General features: G+C 52.4%; 1 protein-coding gene across 1 annotated transcript in view; it reads left to right on the plus strand.

Annotated features, from left to right (window-relative positions):
• Positions 1–377: 377 nt before the first annotated feature.
• The window catches only part of LOC120392956 (butyrophilin subfamily 1 member A1-like), a 29,912-nt gene continuing 4,964 nt past the window's right edge, over positions 378–25,325 (plus strand). Inside the window, exons 1-6 of the mRNA XM_039517612.1 lie at positions 378–872; positions 4,328–4,444; positions 6,038–6,385; positions 13,045–13,326; positions 15,124–15,240; positions 17,900–17,932. Coding sequence (XP_039373546.1) covers positions 788–872; positions 4,328–4,444; positions 6,038–6,385; positions 13,045–13,326; positions 15,124–15,240; positions 17,900–17,932 — 982 coding nt within the window. The 5' untranslated portion in view covers positions 378–787. The remainder of the gene's footprint in view (positions 873–4,327; positions 4,445–6,037; positions 6,386–13,044; positions 13,327–15,123; positions 15,241–17,899; positions 17,933–25,325) is intronic.

Raw genomic sequence — 25,325 nt, forward strand, 5'->3', positions numbered from 1 at the left:
TCCTGTGGGGCGCTGTTGGGAGTGTGCAGGTGTTTTCATCATCAGCTCACCACTGTGAGCTTCCAGAGTGAGAGGGTGAAAGATGGAAGGGAAACACCTGGAGCCAGATTGGGTGCAGCTGATGCAGAGAGGGGGAGAATTTCTAAAGCTCCTAAGGGATTCAGGAGCACAAGCCCCATTGATCCTAACTCTCCTGCGTTTGTGAAAATCTTCCCCTCCGAGTGTGAATTGCACCTGCCTGTGCCCTCAAGGCCCTTTGCATTCCCGGGGGGAGGAGACTCACCCCAAGGGAGGACGGGATGAAGCAGCTGTTTCCCTCAGGGGGGTTTCTGGCAGGGAGGGGGGAGCTTTACCTCTCACTGGCAGGGTCTCAGCAGCCGCCACCAAATGCATCTGTCAGCCCAGCGCTCACCTACTTTCTCCCCAGTGCGGCTGCTCTTTGGGCTGTGCTGGCACCTGCTGCTGTCCTGGCCTGAGGCAGGTTACAGCCACTTCACCCTGCCACAGCCCAGACCCAGCCAGAGCTTCCATCAGTGCTATGTGGTGTGAGCCCAGAGTGAAGTCAGCCCTCGTCGGAAGCCCCCCACAGCCATGCAGCCTCTTACAGGTGCCAGCGGCCATAGGGGCCTAGGGCCACATTTCCAAGAGAGCTCAGCTCTGAACTGCTCCCAGGCAGGTGCCTGTGTGACGTGGGCAGGTTTCCGGGGGCTCTGAGCAGCAACACTCAGGAGGGCAGGACTGGATTGCACCCAAAATATCACCGACACTGCAGAAAAGGGTCACAAAGATGACTTGGGGGCTGGAGCAAACACCTCACAGAAGGAGACGGAAGGAGATCGATCTGTTCAGTTTAGCAAAGAGAAGAGTGAGAGGTGAGTTTCTGTCATGGATTCACAAGGCCTGGTCTGTGCCTTGGCCTTCAGCCAGCCCCTCAGGAGTGACCCCTTGATTGTGCTGGACCCCACGACCCACACAATTCCACAGAGGCAAGGCCATGGCTTCAGTGACTCAGAAACTGGGCCTTTGAGCACCAGCGATCTCTGGCTTTCTCCATGGCTCCCTGCAGCAAATCTAACCAAGCCAGACTCCCGCAGGAGACTTGTTCTACCCTTTCAGGGCTCAATGTTCTCAGTGAGTATCTTCAGTGACACCCGGCAGCCTTTTCCACGCCAAATAACAATGTGTTAGTCCCCTGGTCTATAGAGTCTGAAAGTCCTTAGGTCAGCACAGGGAAGCAAAGTTTAAGAGAGGGTTCAGCCTGGCCTGAGCTGGGGCTCTGCCAAGCCGTGCTGCTGGAGGGCCCAGCTTGGCTCACTCTCTCCCTGTCCCTTTTTGTCTCTCAGTCCCAAGTGAGTTCCTGTGTCTCTGTCCGCCCAGCCCTTTAACACAGACACCTGGCACCTTCGCCCTTTGTGCTCCAGCCAGGGCCGGCTCTAGGTTTTTTGCTGCCCCAAGCAAAAAAGATTTTGGCTGCCCCCTACCTCTCCCCCCCTGCTACCCCAGCCCTTGGTTCTTTCTTCCCCCCCCACACACACACCTGCACACCCTGCTGCCCCAGCCCTGCCCCCCCCCACCCAAAACGTGACCTCCTCATTCACCACGGCAATCCCCGTTTACACTTGCAGTGGGGATCAAACCGTTTCTCCTATTTTTATTTCACTTTACTATAAATCTCATCCCCTCGTCCCCTGCAACCCCATCTTTAGTGCTCCACATGCACATGGAAGGCATAGGGACTAACCCTCAAACCTTGTACCCGGAAAGGAATGGTGTCAAGGTTCCTTCCCCACTCTGAACTTTAGGGTACAGATGTGGGGGACCTGCATGAGGAGCTCTAAGCTCAATTACCAGCTTAGATCTGGTCTGGCTGCCACCATTCACAAGCACTCCCTTCCTTGGGTAGCCTTGAGAAACTTCACCAATTTCCTGGTGAACACAGATCCAAACCCCTTGGATCTTAAAACAAGGAGAAATTAACCATCCTTCCCTTTTCCCACCAACTCCTGGTGGATCCAGATCCAACCCACTTGGATCTAAAAACAGGGAAAAAATCAATCAGGTATTAAGAAAAAGGCTTTTAATTAAAGAAAAGAAAGGTAAAAGAAAACCCTCTGGGAGAGATTAGCATACCAGCTACTCTCACAGGCAACAGATTCAAAACAGAGGATATTCCCCTGGGCAAAAACTTAGTACACCAATGAAAATACCCAAATACCCAATTTGATTCTACCTCTAATTGCACAAGACAGGTTACAAAGAAATAAACATAAACCTATTTATCCCTTTCTAAAACTTACTACTCTGATAAGAGGCTGGTTCCTTGATCTTTTTCACTCCCCCTGAAACTGAAAACTAAACAAAGGAAAAAACCCTCCTTCCTTTTGAAACATCTTGTTCCCCCATTGGTTCCTCTGGTCAGGTGTGAGCTAGGCTAGGTGAACTTCTTAACCCTTTGCAGGTAAAAGAGGCATTAACCCATAACTATCTGTTTATGACAGATGGGGATCTAGTAAAGAGGGTTCAGGCAGAGGAGCAGGTGTGGGGGTGCTGGGGGCTCTACACTGGCAGAGAAGTGGCGTGTGATGTACTCACAGAGGAGGGTGGAGGAGAGAGGGTATCGGGAGGGTTGCAGGAGAAGAGGGCTGGGGGAAGGTACAAGGGGAGAGGTACAGGGAAAGAGAGAGTACAAGAGGAAGGGGTGCAGCGAAGGAGTGATGGGGGGAGGTACAAGTGGAGGGGCTGGGAGTGGGATGGGGGGTGCAAGGGCTGAGAGGGGCAGGCGCTGACAGCTGCTTCCCCAGCCCCGTGCAGGCAGAGCTAAGAGGACGGACGCTGACCTCAGGTGCCCAAGCCAGGGGAGTCCCCTGGTGGGGCAGTATCCGCTGCCCTCGCTCAGAGCTGGGCTCTGCCTCTCCCCATCCAGGGCAGGCAGCGCGGGGCTGAGGCGGGGGAGGTGCGCAGCGGGCTGGGTTCGGGGGCAGGAGGAGGCAGCCCCCTGGCAGCTTGGGCTGCTCAGCCACTCGCCCTGTCAGAGCGAGCTGGGATCCGCGCCCCCTGCCCAGCCCGGCGGCGCCCTGCACAGCCCACTCGGGTGGGGAAACACCGCGCCGCCCTGGGGAGACTCAGAGCAGCAGCGGCAGCAGGACCCTCCCCCCTCCCTGCATCCTGGGCCCTGCTTCCCTCCCTCCCCTGCTCCTTACCCACAGGCTGGGCTGCAGTTCAGGCTGCCCTGCCGCTGGGGAGCCCGAGCATCGTCCCCCGGAGCTGAGCCCCTCCCGCTGCCGCAGCCCGGGCTCAGCTCCAGGGATGATGCTCAGGGCAGCCTGAACTGCAGCCCAGCCTGGGCAACTCAGGCTGCCATGAGCGCCATCTAGCGACTGAATTCAGAACTGCAGTGTCAGCTCCAGCTCAGCCTGAAACATGAGCTGAACATCTTGGTTCAGGGCCGGCTCCTGGCTTTTTGTGCCCCAAGCAAAAAAAAAATAAATAAATAAAAAAAGGGTGGGGGAGGGGGCTGGAGTGCCGCCCCTTGGAAAGTGCTGCCCCAAGCATATGCTTGGAGCGCTGGTGCCTAGAGCCGGCCCTGGCTCCAGCTCTGGGCTATGGCTCCTCTTCCCTGCAGAGAGGTGGGGGGAAGAAACTTGGTGTAGGAGTTGATGCTTAATCGTTGAGGCTTCCCACTGTCTTTCCAAGATCCTCCATTGATATGGGTTGATTCCAGCCCAGACAGTCCGGGTGGCTCTACATCTAGCCTGTTCGGCCATGTCCCGGCGAGAGAAGCAATTCTTTCCCCCGAAGCAGCAGTGATGCCCAGGGGATCGGTACAGAGTCCTACCGATAGTTCATAAAAATATTTCAGTAAAATTCCCCACCTGTCACATCTTCATGGAGAAAACACAGGGTACTAAAGGGCTCTTTACTACAGTGGAGAAAGGCATAAAAAGAACCAATGGCTGGAAGTTAAAACTGGACTAATTCTAATTAGAAATAAGGCACAGAATTGTAACCATGAGGGTGATTAATCACTGGAACAAACTACCCAGGGAAGTGGTGAATTGTCCATCTCTTGCTGTCTTCAGATAAAGACTTGGTGACTTTCTGGAAGATGCTTCAATCAAACACAAGTTTGGGCTCAGTACAGGGGTAAATGGGTGAGAGTGTTTGGCCTGTGGCACAGATCAGACTAGATGATCTAATCTATATTGGGAGGTGGGCCAATGTAAACATAACTGACCAATGGACCAGGGCTATGAAAGTCAGACAACCTGGCACTATCACTGCATCCCACTCACTCGCTGTCTGGTTTGTTATTTCTCCTGTTCCCAAGAACAAGCTACGATGACAGGGAAGGTTCCCTCGTTCTCCCCTGGCTGCACAGTGAGCGCCGCTCTGCCCGGCTACGTCGCTCTCTGCCTCGCTCTACAGGTTCCCAGGCTGGTGTCAGGTAGGAGCTCCGGCCTCCTCGCTGGGTTTGCTGCTGTTGCTATTGCTGGTCATCACCATCCACCTCGCATCACTGCCTTGTCTTGTAAACCACGTCTGCTCAACCTGCCAACAACCAGCAACATGGAGAACTCACAGGCTACACCTGGGTCCCCAGTGACCATGGTTACTATCTATACACCATCTTGTCAGGCCTAGACAATACATCCATCCTACTGCTCTGGCTGATTTCTGGCAGCTTCTAAAACACAGAACACAGTGAGAACCACTACAGGGCTCGCAAACTATTTAAAAGGACACTATCCAATTCCTATACACTGCACTGACCGATCATATATGTCACAAATCAGGTTCTTCAGCCACGAAGGAGTCCTGAATCCTAGACTCTCCAGTTTAGACGTAACAACCCACAAGTCATTCATGCTGCACTAGGCACATCTGACTAGGGCTCAGAGCTAGACCTCATCTCACAGTGAGGATGTGAGGATATTTGCTGGCTTCTTCCATCTGTGCCCTCAGTGAATCCCTTGCATTGTCCCACCCACCCCAGGGCTGGCTCCACAGCTACCTGGGCATTTTGGTTCCCCCCGCTGTGGTTTCCATCCTGTTAATTTAACCAGCTCTCTCGGTCTCTCCTGATGTTGAGTCTCTTCACCGAGCCCCCCACATCCTGTGCAGTTCCATTGTGACCAGTTCTTTGTTTCCTGCACTTTTCTAACTGCCTCCTCCCTCTCTCCATTATCTGACCCCTGACTTTACCTTTAAAGCCATTGCCTGCATAGCGATGGTCTGTTTTCATATCTTTACACCTTGACAGTCTTTACACCACCCCTCCTGCAGATGAGGAGGCCCCTGGGCTGGAGCAGCATGAAAAGGCCTTGGTGTATCAGAGACCCAGGCCCCAGGGTGCCTATGAGAAGTTAGAGCTTTATTCAGAGATAATAGGGACAGTGTATGACACTCACATGTGAACTCTGTGTGACAGATATTGCAGCCACATGCGGCATTTTGGGGACTATCGAATTCACTTTATGCATGTTCTGTTTATTTGTGTACCCCTTTATCAATGGTATCTATATGTGTTATATGTATCTTTGTGGGTTCGGGATTGTAATCTATGCCATGGGGGAGGGTTACCCCATCTCCTTCAGAATTTGCCAACCATGGAGGGTAATTACTTGTGGGACAGGTAACAGCTCCCTAGGGGGAATTGCATAAATTGGGTTAGACCAGGTCCCAGAACCCCAAGAGAACAAAGATGTTTGGTATAAAAGCTGGATTTGAAGGACCAGAGGCCCGAGATCTTGGGCTGCAAAGTGACAGGACCTGTTAACCAAGAGGACAAACCCTTAGAGAAAGGTTGGAAAGACTTTGGAACCTACCAGAGAGTCCCATGTGCCAGATGAGAATTTTTTGGGACAAGTGTAACATGTTCAGACCTTTTATTGGTTTATGCTCCGTCAAGCTTTTGTCTTTAAATGGTCTTTCACTTCTAACGCAGGGTACTCTATTACTCTGTATCTTACTGCTGAATTAATGCTAAACCCCAGCCTCTCGCCAATTTAATTTCCTTTTTTCATTGTACATTTCACAGCACAATTCACAGTGACTGGACCTAACCATCCAATCGCTGCCTCCCTAGATGGGGAGGCCGTCCTGCCCTGCCACCTCTCCCCCAGGATAAGCGCTGAGAACATGGAGGTGAGATGGTTCCGATCCCAGTTCTCTGCAATCGTGCACCTGTACCGTTATGGGCAGGATCAGTATGGACAGCAGATGCCGGAATATCGAGGAAGAACTGAGCTCTTGAAAGACAACATCACCAATGGGAGAGTTTCCCTGAGAATACATGATATCCGGCCCTCCGATGATGGACAGTATACGTGTTTTTTTAAATCCAACGTGTCTTATGAAGAAGCTTTATTAGAACTGCAGGTGGCAGGTCAGTAACTTGTTCTGACGTTTAACATCTTCAACAGGGTAATAAGTGGAGTCAGAAGGTTCATTGTGAGATTACACAATTTTTTTCATTATTGTGGGTCAGCAGCACTGCTCTGGATAAGGTTGATTCTAGTTTGCTGTTTAATATCCATTTTTTGTAAGTTCTCCAAAACCCATACTCAGATTGTCTTGAAAATTGCTGTAACTCATTGGTCTCTGGGGTGGGGCTAGTGGCCCAAATTTGAGGGCATTGGAGCAAGGGGTTAATGAGACACACTAACTCCCTTAAACAGTCAAGTGACATTAACATGTTGTGGTTATTACAATTATTTTGTGCACACAAGGGGAAACAATGGCTGATCCTCCCCAAATGATGCCATCAGCTGGGACTGATCTCCGCTCATGTCTGGCCCCTTCAGGGTTACAGTGGTTGATACACAGGGCCCTGTAGTCCAGAGCCTGGTCTAAGAGTGGGAGAACTGAGGAATTCCCCGCCCCCAGGACTGGTAGAGGCAGGAGGCCTGACCCCTGAAGTTGCTGTCAGAGAGACCAGCAAGGGGACAGAGATGCAGCTAGTTCTGTAACGATGACATGAGGTTTAGGCCAGGTGTAGTGAACACCTGGGTCTACATTCAAACACTGAGCCTACTCCACACAAACCACCCCCAACTTGCAAAATGTTATAGCCTTGTCACCCTTGCCCTGTGGGTGTGGATTTCTTCTGGGACGTTGCCTTCACTTACCCCTCACCAAGCGCTGGTGATCACTGGCATATCTGACACCAGGCTGCTGACAATCCCCACAGCAAGGAGTCTGAGCCCTGCTACTGACAGAGCCCTCACTGCTCAGTTCTGAAATGAGGCATGATTGATCCCTCAAGATACACCTGCACCTCTCCTGATGTCACTGTGACAGCTCTGCCAATAAGCTCTAAATAATCCCTCCACTGGTCATTACAGCTACACCGAACATAGTGGATGCAGCTTTAGTGCATGCAACCAATTCCCAGTGGTTATTATGAGCTCCAAAGGCGCAGAGTTAAGGTTGTTTGGGTGTTTACCTTCCCAATAGATTTCCTCATTTTAGAGGTCTGAGTATTGCTGAACTCAGCGTTCTGGAAGTGCATGAGATAGTACAGAGTAAAGGTTGCCTGGAGGTAACTAAGGCTACATCTATACTACAGCCAGGATCAACAGAGTGGAGATTGATGCATCGGCAGTCGATTTAGCAGGTCTAGTGGAAAACACGCCAAATCGACCGCAGATCACTCTCCAGTCAACTCATGTACTCTACCCCCTATGAGAAGAGAAAAGGTAAGTCAGTGGGAGACTGAATAATAATAAATATTATTCATGTAGCTGGAGTTGCGTACCTAAAGTCGACTTACCGCAATAGTATAGACCTACCCTAAGTTTTTTTGTCAGTGAATGGACATGAGGAAGGATTACAGGAAGGTGCCACTGTTTGTGCTGTGCTCCACTGATTTGAATTGCAGCATGTATCTGCCTGCAGTGCAGCTGCATTCCCTGTGTTCAGTGTAGCTGTACTGACAAGTGGAGAGAGTAGTAGGAACAGGGTCTCAGAGCTGTCACTGTGATATGGAAGGGCAGGAGATAATATCACCAGGCAGCCTGAACTCTGTGCTAGCCAAGGTTTTGTCAGTGAATTTTCTAGTTGTGTTGTTTGTTTGTTTTTTTTAACAGAAAGAGAAATGTTTGTTGTAGGAGCTAGTGGCCATTTACGTGGTTGTAGTTCTCACCTAGGTTTGCAGTTGCTACATGTCTGTGCCTAAGTAATAACCAAAAGTATAGTTAGTGCTTTTCTATTAGTAGACCTGAAAGAACTTTACATCATTATCCCCATTTTACAGATGGGAAACTGAGGCATCCAGCAGCTCAGTGGCAGAGCGAGGAATAATCCCAGTCCTGGGAACTCTCTGTTAGGCCACTTAGTTGCTTCGTGGTTGCTCACTGCCCCTCCCCCCTGTATGTTCTGTGATAGCGCAGTGGGGATAACGGTCGTGCTTTGCAGTGTTCGCAGTGTGTAGCTGGTAACAGGGCTGGTGAGAGAAATCTCATCCCAGGTCCCTGCCCCAACACCTGGACAGTTTTATTACCCAGCGGCTACTTTAAGCATGTGAGAGGAGACTGGTGTGTCTGTCTCCTTCTCCACCATCCCCCACAATGTGTAGCTTCCCTCTGCCCTGCGTTTCTGGGTGCCCACATCACCAGCAGCAGCTGACTGGTGGGCCCCACACTCCCTCAGTTATGTAGCCTGAGCTGCACACTGAGCTGTGCCCCTCACCCCAACTACCAGACCTAGCTGGGCCCCCTGCCCCTGGTCCAGCCAGACTTCCCCAGGACCCCAGCCATGTTGCAGGCCCACCCAGTCCAACTCCCCCTCCCCCACACACTCTGGCAACCCCACAGAGGGGCGATGTGTATTTTAACTATTCATTTCCTGTGTTTCAGGTTTTACATTTTCACCACATTCAGCCCCCACCCCACTCCCCCGTGATCACAGATTACATGAGGGGGTTAGACACCCCAAGAGTGACAGGGTCTCCCAGATCTCAGGACATACAGTGGGAAGAAAAGGAATTCAGAGCCCTGCAAAAGGGTAGGGCTCCCCCAGATCAGGAAAAGGGAGAATTTGGTGCTGACAGGACTCCCTGCCCCTAAACCCACAACTTTTACTGTCACCCCTCACAATATCAAATCCCTCCCACCCCACTCCTTTCCCTTACCTGAGGAGGCTCCAACCCTTTTTTCCTCCCCTTCCACCCATTCCCATTTATCCCCCTCCCCATAATACCCACATGCCTTGCTGCAGACCCGACCCCTGATCCCATCTCCTCTTCCATCCCCATCACCCCTCCCAGCGAGTGTTTGCAGGTGTAATTTATTTTCTTTTCAAATATAGTTTCAGCACCTTCTGAATTATCTCAAAAAGGAAAAACAAAATCAAAACAAAAAACCCACCCACCTCGAAATAGGCCTTGTCTACACTGCCAACTTTTGTTGACAAAAGTTACGGTGACAATCAAAAAGCATCATTATAATGTAGCCCTTCTGCCAGCTGGAGTGGGCAGCAAGAAGGGCTGGGTTCAATATCCAGGGGGCTCCTTTTCGACAATATAAACAAAACTGGCTTGAGCCCCCACCCAGTAATGTGGGAAAATTTCACTTTACCCTCTGGGCGCTTCTAAGAGGCAATTCTTCCCCTCTCGCAAGCACAAAGTCTGAGATAGAAATAGTTTCTTTAATAAAAGTAACCTAGCATTAATCTGAGAGAACAGCACGAGTGATATTCATTAACTCAAAAGCATCAGCAAGACACTCTCCGCAGAGTGTGCTGGGCAGTGTCCTTTGCTTCAGGTTCTTGAATCCAACAACCAAGTTCTTGCAGTGTGCCCCTCATTTAACCATCACTCACAGTTGTTGTGCCTGGTCAGCACAGACTCAGAGTTCATAGGTACATCTTTGTGCATGCTGCTCTTGCCATGAGCAGAGTGGTGGTGGGGGAAATGCATCCGCGGGCCACCTGGCTGCTGCTCCTACCAGCCGTCCCCACTGGCCGCCTGCCTGCTGGTCCCACTGGCCGCCTGATCACTGCTCCCATTGGCCACCTCTGCGGACCACCTGCCCACTGCTTCTGTTGGCCAACTGCTCCCTGCTCCCACCTGCCCACTACTCCTGCCGGCCGCCTGCTCTCTGCTCCCACCAGCCGGATTAAGATCATTCAGATTAAGATCATTTTATTTCAGTTTAGCTCATCAGTAAAAGTGTGATCTGGGGCAGAAGGCAATACCTTAACCCTGCATTTCTTTGTTATCTAATGTCTGTATTTTGTGGCTGTGAGTGTGGGTGTGTTTCCTGGCTCTCAGTGAAGTCCAGTTTTCTGCTGCCAGCTTCTGTGCTCTGGAAGGGTACAAGCAGGGGCAGCTCTAGGCACCAGCTAAACAAGCTGGTGCCTAGGGCAGCAAAATGTAGGGGGTGGCATAAGGCTGGGGCCCCAGCTCATCCCGCCGCTGCGAGCCGAGGAGCAGCCCGTCCCCTGCAGCCGGGGCAGGGCCATGCTACCGGCTCCGCGTGGGGGAGAGGGATGGCCCCTTACCGGTTGCACGGCCCCGCCTGGCTGCAGAAGACGGGCCGCTCCTCCTCCACTTGTTCGCGCCCGGGTCCTAAACAGCCCGGCAGCCGCCTGGCTCCGGGGGGGCTGAGCTCTTCCCCGCTCAGAGCCGCGTGGCCAGGGGGCGGGGCTGCGAGCTCCGGGCCGAGCGGCTCCTCCCCTTACCACGCGGCTCTGAGCGGCGAAGAGCTCAGCCCCCTCCGGAGCCAGGCGGCTGCAGCGCTGTGCAGGGCCGCTTCTCGAGGCGCGCAGTGAGCGGGGGGGTAAGCAGCCGGGGCCGGGGGGTTGGCTAAGGGGCTGGGAGTCCCGGGGACACTCAGGGGGCAGGGAGGGGGCACGGGTTCTGTGGGGTGGTCAGGGGCCAGGAAGGGGGTTGGATGGGGTCTCAGGGAGGTGGTTGTCAGGCACCCCCCGACCCCATTACCCCCCAGGCCCAGCCCTGACCCCCAGCTCCAAGCCCAGCCCCTCTGATCCGGACACCCCCCTGACCCCAGGCCCCCCACACCCCGGACCCCCCGCTCCAAGCCCCGCCCCACGGAGCCGGACACCCCCCGGACCCCCGGCCCCCACAGCCCTGACCCCAGCTCCAAGCCCAGCCCCTCTGATCGGACACCCCTGACCCCAGTCCCCCCCCAGCCCTGACCCCCAGCTCTGAGCCCAGCCCCTCTGAGCTGGACATCCCCCTCACCCCCCTTACCACGCGGCTCTGAGCGGGGAAGAGCTCAGCCCCCTCTGGAGCCATGCGGCTGCAGCGCTGTGCAGGGCCGCTTCTCGAGGGGCGCGGTGAGCCGGGGGTAAGCAGCCGGGGCCACGGGGTTGGCTAAGGGGCAGGGAGTCCCGGGGACACTCAGGAGGCATGGAGCGGGCACAGGTTCTGTGGGTGGGGCAGTCAGGGGCCTGGGATGGGGGGGTTGGATTGGGGGGTCTCAGGGAGTTGGTTGTCAGGCACCTCCCGACCCCATTACCCCCCAGGCCCAGCCCTGACCCCCAGCTCCAAGCCCAGCCCCTCTGAGGTGGGCACCCCCCCAGCCCCATCCCCCTCACAGCCCTGACCCCCAGCTCCGAGCCCAGCCCCTCTGATCCGGACACCCCTGACCCCATTCCCCACAGCCCTGACCCCAGCTCCAAGCCCAACCCCTCTGATCCGGACACCCCCGACCCCATCCCCCACAGCCCTGACCCTCATCTCCAAGCCCAGCCCCTTTGAGCTGGGCACCTCCGACCCCATCCCCACCCCAGACCCCCAGCTCTGAGGCGAGGCCCCTCTGAGCCAGACAACCTCTGACCCCATCTCCTCACAGTCCTGAGCCCAGCCCCTGTGAGCCGGGCACCCCCCAGAGCCCAGCTCCCCACCCAGCCCTGGGCAACAGCAGCACCACCTCCAGGCAGTGACAGCCCATTGGCACCAACCATCACCCAGCAACAGCCCATTATGTAATTGCAAATGTAGACAGACCAGTAAAGCATTTAATGTTTTTAAATAATGTATTTGGTGTATTTTCAAATTATTACAAATTAATTTTCACTAGTTATTTTTTACATTTCCAAATACATGTTACTATAGTATTGCAACTTTTTTTAATGGAAGGGGCCCCCTATCCAGTGTGTGTGAGGAGCCGGGGAGGGAGGGAAACGGGGTCTCCTGGAGCCGAGTCCGGGCTGCGATGGCGGCGAGGGGCTCCTGGAGTGTGTGAGGAGGTGAGCAGCCGGCTGGGTTTGTCGGTGCTGAGCAGGTAGCCCCCCAGCCGGAGATCCTCGCCTTCCCTCCTGCCAGGGCTGGGCCAGGGCACCGTGAGGCTGAAGAGCAGCAGGTCCGGGGGGCTCTCCAGGTCCTCGGCCGCCAGCATGTCGGGGGCGAGGGCGGTGAGCGTGAACGGATCCACCTTGGCCACCAGCAGTGCTGCGAAGCCCAGGGAGGGGGCTGTGTTCTTCGCGCCGCCCCATAGCTGCACCACCACCTGGAAGTACTCCCGCTCCGCGCCGCCCAGCAGCTCCACATGGGGACAGAGTCTCTGCTGGGCCAGGGCTCAGTTGCAGTGTGCTGGTAGCGGATCCCACATTTTGGGGGGAGCCCAGTGCTGGGGCAACAGGGGGTGTGAGTGGGGGGCACTGGTGGGCTGGGGAGGCTCATGTCTGGGGCGGGGCAGCCAAAATTTTTTTTGCTTGGGGCGGCAAAAAACCTAGAGCCGGCCCTGATGTGGAGACTCTTAAATTATTTGGAAATGGCTTATATTAATGTAGCTTGAGTTGATTCCTTCTTGATTTAAGAGTGTCCACACAGGGGTTCACACTGGTTTAAAAAAAAACACTTTAACAAAACTGGAGCAAGTTTGTGCATAGAACAGCCCTGACATTAAGATTAATTCTATCAAATTTGAATCTGACCAGATTAACTGACCAGCTGCACTTGTGGACTCACATTCAGTTCTCAGTTTAATAGGAAATGGCTTTTGATAACTGAGTAATAAAACATTTGACTCATTACTGGGCACGGTAGGATTATCACAAGTTCATTTATTTCTTCTGTAGGTTTGGGCTCTGTTCCTGCCATCTCTGTGGAGGGACATCAGGACGGAGGGATCCGGGTGGTGTGTCGATCAGCTGGATGGTACCCAAAGCCCGAGGCTCAGTGGAGAGATCCTCAGGGGCAGGTCTTACCATCAGCCTCTGAAAAAATATCCCCAGAGGCCAATGGCCTGTTTCAAGCAGAGATTGTCACTGTTCTAACTGAAGAGTCCAACCAGAAAGTGTCCTGCTGTGTCAGGAACCCCCGACTCAACCAGGAGAGAGAGTCAGTGATTTCCATAGCAGGTCAGTGCCCGTCCCAGCCGCACATGGATAGATTGAGACGCAGCAGACATGGGCAGAGAGTATTTATCATTGTGTCTCCTGTTTATTGGCCTGAACCTTCCATGTGCTGAGCACGTCTTGTAAAGTTCTGAATAACCTCAATTCTCTCTGGATATGTCTACACTGCAATTCAAAACCCGCTGGTGACCCAGGCCAGCTGGCTCAGGCTAAGGGCCTGTTAAATTGTGGTATAGATGTCTGAGCTTGGGCCGGACCCTGCTACATGCACTAAAAATTCTATGCTGTGCTTTGATCTACCCCACTTTAAAACGGGAACAGATCAAAGTGCACCAGGGAACTTTTAGTGCAGTGCAGCAGGGTGCACACAGCCAGTTAGAGCTCAGCAGGCCAGTGCACAGTGGATTTACACCCCAGCCTGTCGCGCACTAACTGTGCCTATAGATGAGCCACCATAGAACAAGGTGGGTGAGTTGTGCCTGCTGCCTTCGGGAGACACCTGCCTCTCTGTTTTGGGGTTCTTGTGTATTCAGGTTCTGGATTCTAAGAGATAAAGTCATGATACAGTGCAGCCTTCCAGCAGGAATATTTATGCTTATATCTCACTGTGTGTGTGTGTGTGCGCGCACACGCTGTGAACATCACAATTCTCAGTGGGGGTGGCGGAGGGAATTCTCCTTTGTTCTCAGTGAGAGTTTTGGGTGCTAAATATTTATGAAAATCTGGGTAATAAAGTCACTTTTCCTGACTAGCACAAGAGAGCCCTGAATATGGCCTGAGCGTTCCTACTTAGGTTACATCTGAAAATACCAGCAATAAAAGTTCAGGGCCAGAATATGCAGAATGAATATTTCATCATTATAATAGTAAGAATGTTGTATTTGTAAAGCATTATTTGTCTGAGGTGTCATAGTGCTGCACTGCTGGTTAGTCTATGATATGCCCAGTATTACCTGACTGTTCACAGCACACATGGAGAGTTAGAAACAAAACATAAATACTGTTCCTGAAAGGCTGCAGTGTCACACTGCTTTATTTCTAAGAATCCAGAACTCTAACATGCCACAGCCAACTACAGAGAGAGACAAAGCAGGCTGCTCCCTAAGGCAGAGAGGCAGAACCAAACCCACCCTGCTCTAGGCTGGCTCTTTGCTGACTGACTGCAGAGGACCCAGATGCACGCTCCCTACAGAGCCCCTTAGCCTGCAAACAGGACCAGGAATCCCCTCAGGATTTCAAGTGTCAACTTGTAATTTTTACATGGTTTTCAATACACCACACTAATCACTTAGCAAGAACCCTCTAGGCAGCCATTGCTCCAAGGCCCAGGAAAGAGGATGCTGGGGGAATTTTTACTCTGAATCTCCAAGCTCAGTTTTGTTTTTATTAAAATCCTGCATTAACATATTTTGGGCCAGATTCCTTCATGTGGCTGAACCCCAGTGAGCACAGGGGTGTCGGGAAGCTCCTCACAACTCTCTGATTCTGAGGGCCAGTCTGCACTGGCTTCAGCCTTGGGATCACTTAGAGCAGCCTAGGGAGTGCCTGAATTTACACCAGTGGGGGATGGTGTAGCATAATGGAGCTGCACCCTACCTCCTCCCTACCCTCAACACACCCCCTCCCATTAATTAACCATGTTCAGTAACCAGGCAAAAGCTTGGGTTTTGATTGGCAGCCACATCTCCCTGTGTATTACCCTGTGAGACTCTTAACTAGTCACAGCATCACCACTGTCACTGTGTCCTGCCTTCATTCTGTGCGTGTTTGCTCTCAAGTCAATGGCACTTTCTCTTGCAGAGCTGTTTTTCCCGAGGGTCAATCCCTGGATGGTGGCTCTGGGTGTGATCCTGTCTCTCCTGGCTGTTCTCATTGGCCTGGCCAGTTACTTCTTCTGGAGGCAACACAGAGCGAAAGGTGAAGTAACAAAAGGGGGGAATTTGGTGAGAGAGAGAGAGAGAGAGAGAGAGAGAGAGAAACAAAACCAAAAGTAAAGATACAGGGATTAAGGGGCTTTGATTCTATATTTGGAGGAGTTTCAGGCAATGGAAGCTGGGCTGAGGGTGAAGAGGAAGCTGAATAAATTATGATCATGTTTGAACCAAGAAGTGTCAAGTGGTTTCACCCATTCAGATCTCACTCAGGAATCCCAATCAAATGTGATTCTGAACTGTTCCCTGGGGATCAGCCTGGCTCAGTTTGAAACACCTTGTGAGGCTCAGGTTGCTGGGCTTGGAGCACCGACATACGTAACTTGGCTGCTCACAGGAAAACCAGACTGCAAAGCCGGGCAGGGGGAACTTATGGCCCAATTCTGCCCTTCAGACTGTGCATGAACCCCCCACCTCCCATCTCCCCATGCAGGTGAGTAGGAGCTGTGGATGGGCAGAGTAGTGGCTGTGCAAATGGAAAGGTTAGCAGTTACCTTATCTACACTAAGGCCTTGGCTACACTTGAGAGTTACAGCGCTGGTGGTGGCTTTACAGCGCTGTAACTTACTCCCCGTCCACACTGGCAAGGCACATATAGTGCTGTATGCAAATAGCCTTTAGACCAGATAAGCAATTCCAGTCCTAATAACCACTGGGAAGCATTTCTTGCTCAATTTTATCCTACTTTTTCTACAGCAAGTTACAGTGGATCAGTATATTTGATTTGGGAGAAATGAAGTAACAGCTGCCCAAACTGAGCTTGAGCACTCCTGAATTTTGAGGTGTTCAATTCTGGAAGGCAGGTGCTTGGGGTGGGGAGGAAGTGGGGGCTTCACGGGGGCGCACAGCAGCATGTATGCAGCAGCGTGTCTGCAGCTGCGCGGAGCCAGACACGCTGGTCTGAGTGGCACGGTAAGGGGGCTGGGGGTTGGAGAAGGTAGAGGGTTCTGGGGGCAGTCAAGGGACAGGGAGCGAGGGGTTGGATGGGGCGGAGGTTCGGGGGCAGTCAGAGGACAGGCAGCGGTTGAATAGGCATGAGAGTCCCAGGGGTTTGTCAGGGAACAGGTAAAGGGTGGTGTCCTAGGGGGGAAGTTGGGGGGGGGGTCTCAGGAAGGGGCAGTTGGGGACAAGGAGAAAGGAGGCTTAGATAGGGGGTGGGGTCCCAAGATGCAGTTAGGGGCAGGAGTCGCGGGAGGGGGTGATCAGGGGACAGGGAGTGGGGGGGGGCAGAGGGATTATGGGACACTTCCAGAGGACAATTGATTGCTTTCTGTGATGTGATGTGTTTACAGTGCTGAAGCCTCAGCACTTTAAGGCTTATGACTCTCGTCGAGGTATTTTTTTTGCAACGCTGCAACTAAGGAGTTTCTGCACACGCAGTGGCTTGGCAGTGTGTACACCTCGGGAGTTACAATGCAGAAAGCTGCTTTACTGCACAGTAGCTTGCCAGTGTAAACAAGGCCTATAAAAAGTGAAATAAGGACAACCCAGGGAATTACAGACCAGTCAACCTAACTTCTGTACCTGGAAAGATAATGGAGCAAATGATTAAGCAATCAATTTGCAAACCTCTAGAAGATAATAAAGTGATAAGAAACAGTCAGCATGAATTTGTCAAGAACAAATTGTGTCAAATCAACTTGATAGCTTTCTTTGACAGGGTAACAAGCTTTGTGGATGGGGGGAAGTGGTAGACGTGGTATATCTTGACTCATAAACAAACTAGGAAAATGCAACCTAGATGGAGCTACTATAAGGTGGGTGCAAAACTGGTTGGCCAATGTACATGGCAGAGGGGCATTGCTGGCACATGATGGCATATATTACATTTGGTAGATGTGCAGGTGAATGAGCCCCAGATGGTATAGTTGACTTGGTTAGGTCCTATGATGGTGCCCCTTGAATAGATATGTGGACAGAGTTGGCACTGGGGTTTGTTGCAGGGTTTGGTTCCTGGGTCAGTGTTTTTGTTGTGTGGTATGTGGTTACTGGTGAGTATTTGCTTCAGGTTGGGGGCTGTCTGTAAGCGAGGACTGATCTGTCTCCCAAGATCTGTGAGAGTGAGGGATTGTCTTTCAGGATAGGTTGTAGATCCTTTATGATGTGCTGGAGAGGTTTTAGTTGGGGACTGAAGGTGACAGCTAGTGGCGTTCTGTTACTTTCTTTGTTGGGCCTGTCCTGTAATAGGTGACTTCTGGGTACCCTTCTGGCTCTGTCAATCTGTTTCTTCACTTCAGCAGGTGGGTACTGTAGTTTTAAGAATGCTTGATAGAGATCCTGTAGGTGTTTGTCTCTGTCTGAGGGATTGGAGCAAATGTTGTTGTATTTTAGAGTTTGGCTGTAGACAATGGATCGTGTGATGTGGTCTGGATGAAAGCTGGAGGCATGTAGGTAAGAATAGAGGTCAGTAGGCTTCTGGTATAGGGTGGTGTTTATGTGACCCATTGCTTATTTGCACTGTAGTGTCTAGGAAGTGGATTTCTTGTGTGGACTGGTCCAGGCTGAGGTCGATGGTGGGGTGGAAATTGTTGAAATCCTGGTGGAATTCCTCAAGGACCTCCTTCCCATGGGTCCAGATGAGGAGGATGTCATCAAACTAGATGTCAGTAAACAAGTAAACAACTCTCCCCCTTTTCTCCTCCTAGAGACGCTGCGATCTGAACTGGAGAGCGAGAAAGGTCAGTGTCTGGGGCCAATGGGGTGGGTTAAGGGTTATATGAGAATGTTTCCCAAAAATATGTCCGATCAGTAAACTAGAGATTGCCGAGCAGGGGAGACATTTGGAATGAAGCCAAAGGGAGGCTGGGACTCGGTGTAAAGATTGTCAAAGCTGGGGATTCCCTCCCTCGCCCCTGGGGACCCAGCTGTGCTTGGAGGGCCCATGGGCAATGATGGCTCAAGCTGTGGATACGGAGCTGTGTGGGCTGCAGGGACTGCAGCAGGGACACTACAGAGCAATGGGGAGTGGTGATGGGTGAGAAATCAGCAGACCCCGTGGGTGAAAGTGGGTTGGTACGGGCCAGTACGGCATACCGGGAAGAAGTGGCCACTGGTACCGGCCCGTATGCAGCCAACATTAAAATGCTGTCGCGGCAGCGCTTTAACATCGCTGCCCCTTTTGTCCGTCCCCCCCCATTGGCGGTCCTGCTGGACCCTACCGGCAGGACCTGGGGCTCCCAGCTGCTGCCACCACTACTGTGGCCAGAGCCCCGGGCCCTTTTAAATCACCGCCGGAGCCCCATGTGGTGTGGGCCAGGGAGCGCGTATGGGATGGCTGGGAAAGGCTGAGCCCCCAGCCCCGCCCCTTCCCCCTGAGGCCCTGCCCCTTCCAGGGGCCTGGAGCCGGGGCCCCATACCAGTAAGTCTTCTGTGTTACTTTCACCCCTCGCAGAGCTGCTCCCTTCAGCAGGTGTTGGGGGGGAAGGTGTTTGCACACTGACAATTCCAGTAGGGAGGGAGGGGAGAGGGAGAGTAAATGCATGTTCTGGAGAAAGTGCAAAACACCCGTGGGATGGAACAATTACAAATAACGTGCTGGTGTTTGAAGGGGTGATGGGGAATATCTCTGTATTGGCACCAGAACCCAAGCAGTGAGCTCAGGGCTGCTCACGCTGACACAGACGGGCTCGAAAGGGAAGGGGCCATTTGTCCTAAAACCCCTTGAAAGTTACAGACACAGCACCCGGAGCCCAGGCCCTAAGTCACCCTAGCCTGGCTGGGCCAGAGTCATTGCTGAGGACTGTGAGACTTGTACAGTATTTAACAGAATCCCTCACATGGGCTCCCCCCTTCAACAGCCATGTAAAAAGGGAAGGGGCAGGATTTCACCCTCAGTGACCATGGGCTCTGTGTGTGTGTGTGTATGTGTGTGTGTGTGTGTGTGTGTGTGTGTTCTGGTATCCAGGACCAGGAGGCATTTCGTACTTGGGGGAAGGGAGGGAGAATGTATCTCCTCTCTCCCCTCCCCGTTTTAGCAGGCACAGAGCTCACATTGTATTTGGATGGAGGAGGGAGGGGCCTGAATTCATTGTTCCTCACCCCGGCAACCTTTGATGACAGGTAGCTGCCCCACTGCCCTCTGCCCCAATATTTGCCATTGCCCCACTGCCCTCTGCCCTTGCCCCACTGCCGCCCTCCCCAGTACCTGTCCTCATCCAGCTGTGAGGGAGAAGCACAAAAGCTGGATGTTTCTGATTAAACGATCAGCACTGAGATAATTGCAAATAGTGACAATTAAATTGTCATCAATCAGGCTTCAGTGTCAGCATCCCAACCCCACTGTGCTGAGTGTGAGCAGCAAACAGTGCTGCCTGCAGACTCAGGCAGATCTCACTAGGCTGGAGCATTGCTTACACCCAGGTCACTTGATCAATGTCACCTTTATACCCAGAAAGGCTGGACACGTTTTAATATAGGGAGGGTGAGATTTTCACCCCCCTCTCAACTGCATCATGTTCAGTAAAAGGACCAGAGCAGCGTAACAGGGCTCCTGAAAACCTGGATCCAGCTGGGGGCAGATTCCTCCACTGCAGCAAGGGCATAAAACAGCTGCAGGCTGCCCTTTGAGGACCCCCTCACAAGCCCTATTGTAGGGGACATATGTGAGATGGGACTGGGACAAGGGGGGGGTGTCAGGACGGGACCACAGTGCAAGGGCTGAGCCTTAAGGAAAATGGCGCCTTGGGTAGACTTGTATTTTGGTGCCCCTGGCCCCTGTGGGCACAGTGCTCCCCCTATTTCCCTGTTCCCTGTGGGTGCCCCCAGTGATCCTGGCCCCCACGGGCTCCCCCTTCACTCCAACCCCTGCACTGTGCCCCCTCCTCCCCAACCCCTGCCCCCCATACCCCTAATCCCTTCACTCCCCACCTCCTCTGCTCCTAACCTCTGCCTCCATCCTGTGTCCCCAACCCCTGCACTGTGCCACCTTTGCCCCAACCCCAGCCCCCCATATCGCTAATTGCTTCACTCCCCACCTCCTGCGCTCTTAACCCCTGCCCCTGTCCTGTGTCCCTAACCCCTGCACCCCCTTCCTGTGCCCATGTGGGAAAAGTGACCTGAATGCACGGAGCATCTGGCATTGCTGCTCCCTCCCACCCTTGAACACTGCTCCTCTGCACACCCCTAGGGGCTGGGGGGGGCACGATGGAGGAGCGATGTCAAAGTTCCCTGCATCCCAGGTTACTTTCCCTGCCTAGGCTGTGTAAGGGGAGGGCAGGAGAGCAACAGCTCCTGATGTCTCGCCTCTGTGAGTTTGCTCTGCTCCCCTGCCAGCCAGGAGCAGTTTCTGATATTACATAAATGAAGCCAGAAAAACGCGCTCTTCTTACGGAATGTGTGTGTTGCCATGGAGCTATACACCGGTGTAACAGAAGCGGTTTAAATGGCCACTTTACCTTGTACCTGTGTAACTTTCCCATGCAGACAAGCCCTGCATTGCTGCGGGGGTTGATTTAGCATTCAGAGCACCCAAGATCAGGAGGATACAGGGCAGGGCTTAAAGTTGCCTGAGCCCTCACATGCTCCTGGGCTGCAGGTTCTGAGCACAAAATCTCACCCTGAGAATTTAAGTCACGGAGCATAATTATGTGGCAAATCCTTAACAAGAGGGTAGCACATTTTGTTGATTACATAGGCCCAGTAGTAATCCCAGCTGGGCTCCTCCCCATCTCCATCCCCTTTCAACTGGGTCCCTCTTCTCCCCACTCTGGCCATAACCTTATCGAGCTTGGTGAAAAGCAGAAAACTGGAAAAATTAATTTCCACTAAAATCAGGCTTTTCTGATTGTTACCCAAATCAATAGAGTTCAGACCAGAGCAGGGATGAGAATGGCCTGGCTGGACTCCAGAGGTGAGGAGAGCTGGGTGTCTAGCTGACACTGGGGCAAGAAGTGCAGCTGGGGAGGGGATGACTGGAGTGTAATGAGGGACCTGCTGACCCTAACTCTAACCTCACCCACAGCTTAAACCCTAACCCTGAGGTCACTGCCTCATCCTGTATCTTGAGGGATCAAATGGTGATTTTAGTGGAAATCAGGCTTTTACAGTTTTCACCAAAATCAGGAGGTTTCTGCCCACTGAAGCCTAGAACATGCCCTGAAACGCTGGAGCTGATGGGACGTGGTTTTCAAAAGTTCTCCCATTACAGATGGACAGAAACGCCACCGAGTTCAGTGTGGGGCCTCCCTTCACTTGGCCAGAGGGGAAAGGAGACACCATTTACTCAGTGTTTTAACTGCACTAGGCCTTGTGTCCCCAGTATAATGCTCGCAATGGGAATAGCTAGGCAGAGCCTCTGTGTGTGTTCTACTTTCTACCAGTAGAAAAATGACTCCTATGAGCTTGCAGTACTTTCAGTTAAATCTTCTACCTTGTAACACATCTCTCCTGCTATTCACTTGCAGAGGCGCATTGTGCAGAGAGAGGCGAGTCCCTTTGTTCATTGCAATGGGTAAGGGAGGGGGAATCTCAAACTTTACAAGTTCCGTAGACCCCCCCAGGGCAGGTATTCAGAGCTCTCACTATGAACTGAGAGTCAGTTTGGTTTGTGTGGCATTGGATCTTGTTGAATAGCCTCCTTTTTCTTTTATCATATGTTTACTTGTTTCTCTTTGCTTTACTTCTAGGGTATGGCTACACTGACGAGTTGCAGCGCTGGTAGTTTGCAGCGCTGGTTGTCCAGCTGTGCAGGGCCAGCGCTAGAGTGTGGCCACACTGACAGCTACCAGCGCTGCAGTGTGGCCACATTGGCAGCATTTCCAGCGCTGTACTGAGAGGTGCATTGTGGGCAGCTATCCCACAGAGCACCTCATCCCGTTTTGGCGCCGTTTTGGCGCTGAGTATTGTGGGAAGGGGAAGGAAGTGTGTGGGTCATTCCGCTTCCTGTTCCAATGCCCCATGGTGATCGCTTCACTTCCCAGCAGTCTCAGTTTCACCGTCCACGTTTCTTGCCATTGTCAGTTCAGCACGCTGTGAATGGAGCCTGAGCTGCTGAGGAATTTGCTGCTGACAGTCGCCAGCACATCACGTTTGACAGTTGAGCTATTCCTCCTTCAGCTCCAAAGTGACAGTGAGGAGTCCGATGATGATATGGATTTTCCTAAAGCGGGTGACATGAAAATGCTTGTGGCGGTAACGGAAATGCTCAGCACCGTGGAACGCCGCTTTTGGGCTCGTGAGACAAGCACTGAGTGGTGGGATCACATTGTCATGGAAGTCTGGGATGACGAGCAGTGGCTGCAGAACTTTCGTATGAGAAAAGCCACTTTCATGGGACTGTGTGCTGAGCTCGCCCCCACTCTGCGGCGCAAGGACACAAGATTGAGAGCTGCCCTGACGGTGGAAAAGCGGGTGGCTATTGCAATCTGGAAGCTGGCAACTCCAGACAGCTACCGGTCGGTCGGGAACCAGTTTGGGGTGGGAAAGTCAACCGTTGGAATCGTGTTGATGCAAGTTTGCAGGGCCATTAATCGCATCCTGCTGAGGAGAACCGTGACTGTGGGGAACGTGCAGGACATTGTGGATGGCTTTTCAGAAATGGGTTTCCCTAACTGTGGAGGGACGCATATTCCTATTCTGGCACCACCCCACCTAGCCTACGAGTACATTAATCGCAAGGGGTATTTCTCTATGGTTCTCCAGGCGCTTGTGGATCACCGTGGGCGTTTCATTGATATTTACACAGGCTGGCCTGGGAAAGTGCATGATGCACGCATCTTTCGGAACAGTGGCCTGTTCAGGAAGATGCAGGAAGGTACATTTTTCCCAGACCGAAAGATAACAGTAAGGGACGTTGAAATGCCCATTGTGATCCTTGGGGACCCCGCTTACCCATTAATGCCTTGGCTCATGAAACCATATACAGGGAAGCTGAACAGGAGCCAGGACCGTTTCAACTACAGGCTGAGCCGATGCCGAATGACTGTGGAGTGTGCTTTGGCCGTTTAAAAGCTCGCTGGAGATGTCTGTATGGGAAGCTAGATTTGGGTAAAGCAGCATCCCTGCGGTTCTATCCGCGTGCTGTACCCTCCATAATATTTGTGAAGGGAAGGGTGAAGCATTCAGCCAGGCATGGACCAACGAGGTGCAACTCCTGGAGGCTGAATTTGCACAGCCAGACAGCAGGGCTACTAGAGACGCCCACCACAGGGCAACAAGGATTAGGGATGCCTTGAGGAGAAATTTGAGGCTGAAAGCCAACAGTAATGTTTTTTTGCCTTGACCAGGAGTGATGTGCACTGGTTACAGTGCTTTTAAGTGGCTGTGTTTTCCTTGATGTTTGTTACCTGTGTTTTCATTGGGGTTTGTTATCTTTCACTTTATGCAATAATAAAAACTGATTCATAATCAAAGAAATCATTTATTTAAAAAAAAGGAAGTACACGGGCAGGGGGGTTGGTTGTTGAACTGTACATTCATGGTTTTGCATATGTACTGCCAGGAGTGCTGTGCACCTCAGGATTGTACTGTTGCATGGTGATGGGGTTGAGTGCAGAGGGTAAGGGTCGTAGTTCTCTGGGCTCATAGGTGACCGTACAGGTGTCGGGGCAGCTGGTGATGGTGTAGGTAAGAACCTGGATGCTGGGAACAGGACTTGGAGCTGACATTGGTGCATAGGGGAAAGAGGTTTGGGAGGGTGGGGGTTTGGCACGGTAGTGCTCTGCCTGCATTGCTACCAGTGACTGCATACAGTCTGTTTGGCGCGCAATGAGGTTTATAAGCTGCCTCGTGGTTTTCTTCAGCGTCAACGCCTTTCTCCTGCTTTCTGTTTGCCTCCAGTGCTGCATCTTTTCTCTCCATTCCTGCGCATTTTTATTCTCTGTTGCACACTGGTTCATTACTGACTTCAACAGTTCTTCTTTGCTCTTGTTCGGTTTCCTCCTCAGGTTTTGCAGCTTTCTTTCAGTCACTGATAAGACTGGCCCAGGACTACTCAAGGTCACTGTAAAAATGCAGCAAATGATACATTTTAAGAGAGCTTCCATTGTGTATAATCTGAAGTTATTTTAAAGTCTCACAAGCATTCCTCACACATTTCAGCAACTGCTGGAGAATTCACAGCCTCCCAGAAATGATAATGGTACTTAACCCTGGGGTTGCCTTTCGCGGTGTGCTCGAGCAGGGTGCTGCTGCTTTGTTAAATGCAGCACCTCCATCTCCCTCAGGAATTAACCCTGGGGTTGCCTTTCGCGGTGTGCTCGAGCAGGGTGCTGCTGCTTTGTTAAATGCAGCACCTCCATCTCCCTCAGGAATTAACCCTGGGGTTGCCTTCCGCGGTGTGCTCGAGCAGGGTGCTGCTGCTTTGTTAAACGCAGCACCTCCATCTCCCTCAGGAATTAAACCTGGGGTTGCCTTCCGCGGTGTGCTCGAGCAGGGTGCTGCTGCTTTGTTAAACGCAGCACCTCCATCTCCCTCAGGAATTAACCCTGGGGTTGCCTTCCACGGTGTGCTCGAGCAGGGTGCTGCTGCTTTGTTAAACGCAGCACCTCCATCTCCCTCAGGAATTAACCCTGGGGTTGCCTTCCGTGGTGTGCTCGAGCAGGGTGCTTCTTGCTTCATGGCTAGGCTGCCTGTTTCGGGGCTTTGTTAACCCTGGGGTTACTGCCTGCCGCGCTATGCAGTTGGGGAAACCAGCACTGAAACACTCCCTCCATTTCCCACAGGAGTTAATACTGGAAGATATCTCCCTTCTGCGGGTTACCAAAGAAGCAAGGGAGGGTCTCCTACAACAATGCGGTTCCGCCGGGTCCGTATGCAGCGTGCCTCTGTGCAAGCATGGTTCCCCCACCCCTCCTGGAACAGTGGCGCGGACGCGTTAGCCTGAATGGGACAGGGACCACAATGGCTCTCCCTTTAAACTTGGTCACGCGAATTGCCTATGCTCTTGCAGAAACTTTTGAAGAGATTACAGAGGCAGATTACTGCGACGTGATAGACCACATCAATGGGATATTCCATGTCTAGGCATGCAGGCATGCAGCCATACCATCCCCCTCCTCTCCCAAAACCTTTGCATTGCAATAAAAGCTGCTTACCTGGGACCTGCTCCTGTGATTCTTCTGCAGCAAGTTCCAG

This window comes from Mauremys reevesii, unplaced genomic scaffold (genome assembly GCF_016161935.1).
Source record: "Mauremys reevesii isolate NIE-2019 unplaced genomic scaffold, ASM1616193v1 Contig13, whole genome shotgun sequence".
NCBI lineage: Eukaryota > Metazoa > Chordata > Testudines > Geoemydidae > Mauremys > Mauremys reevesii.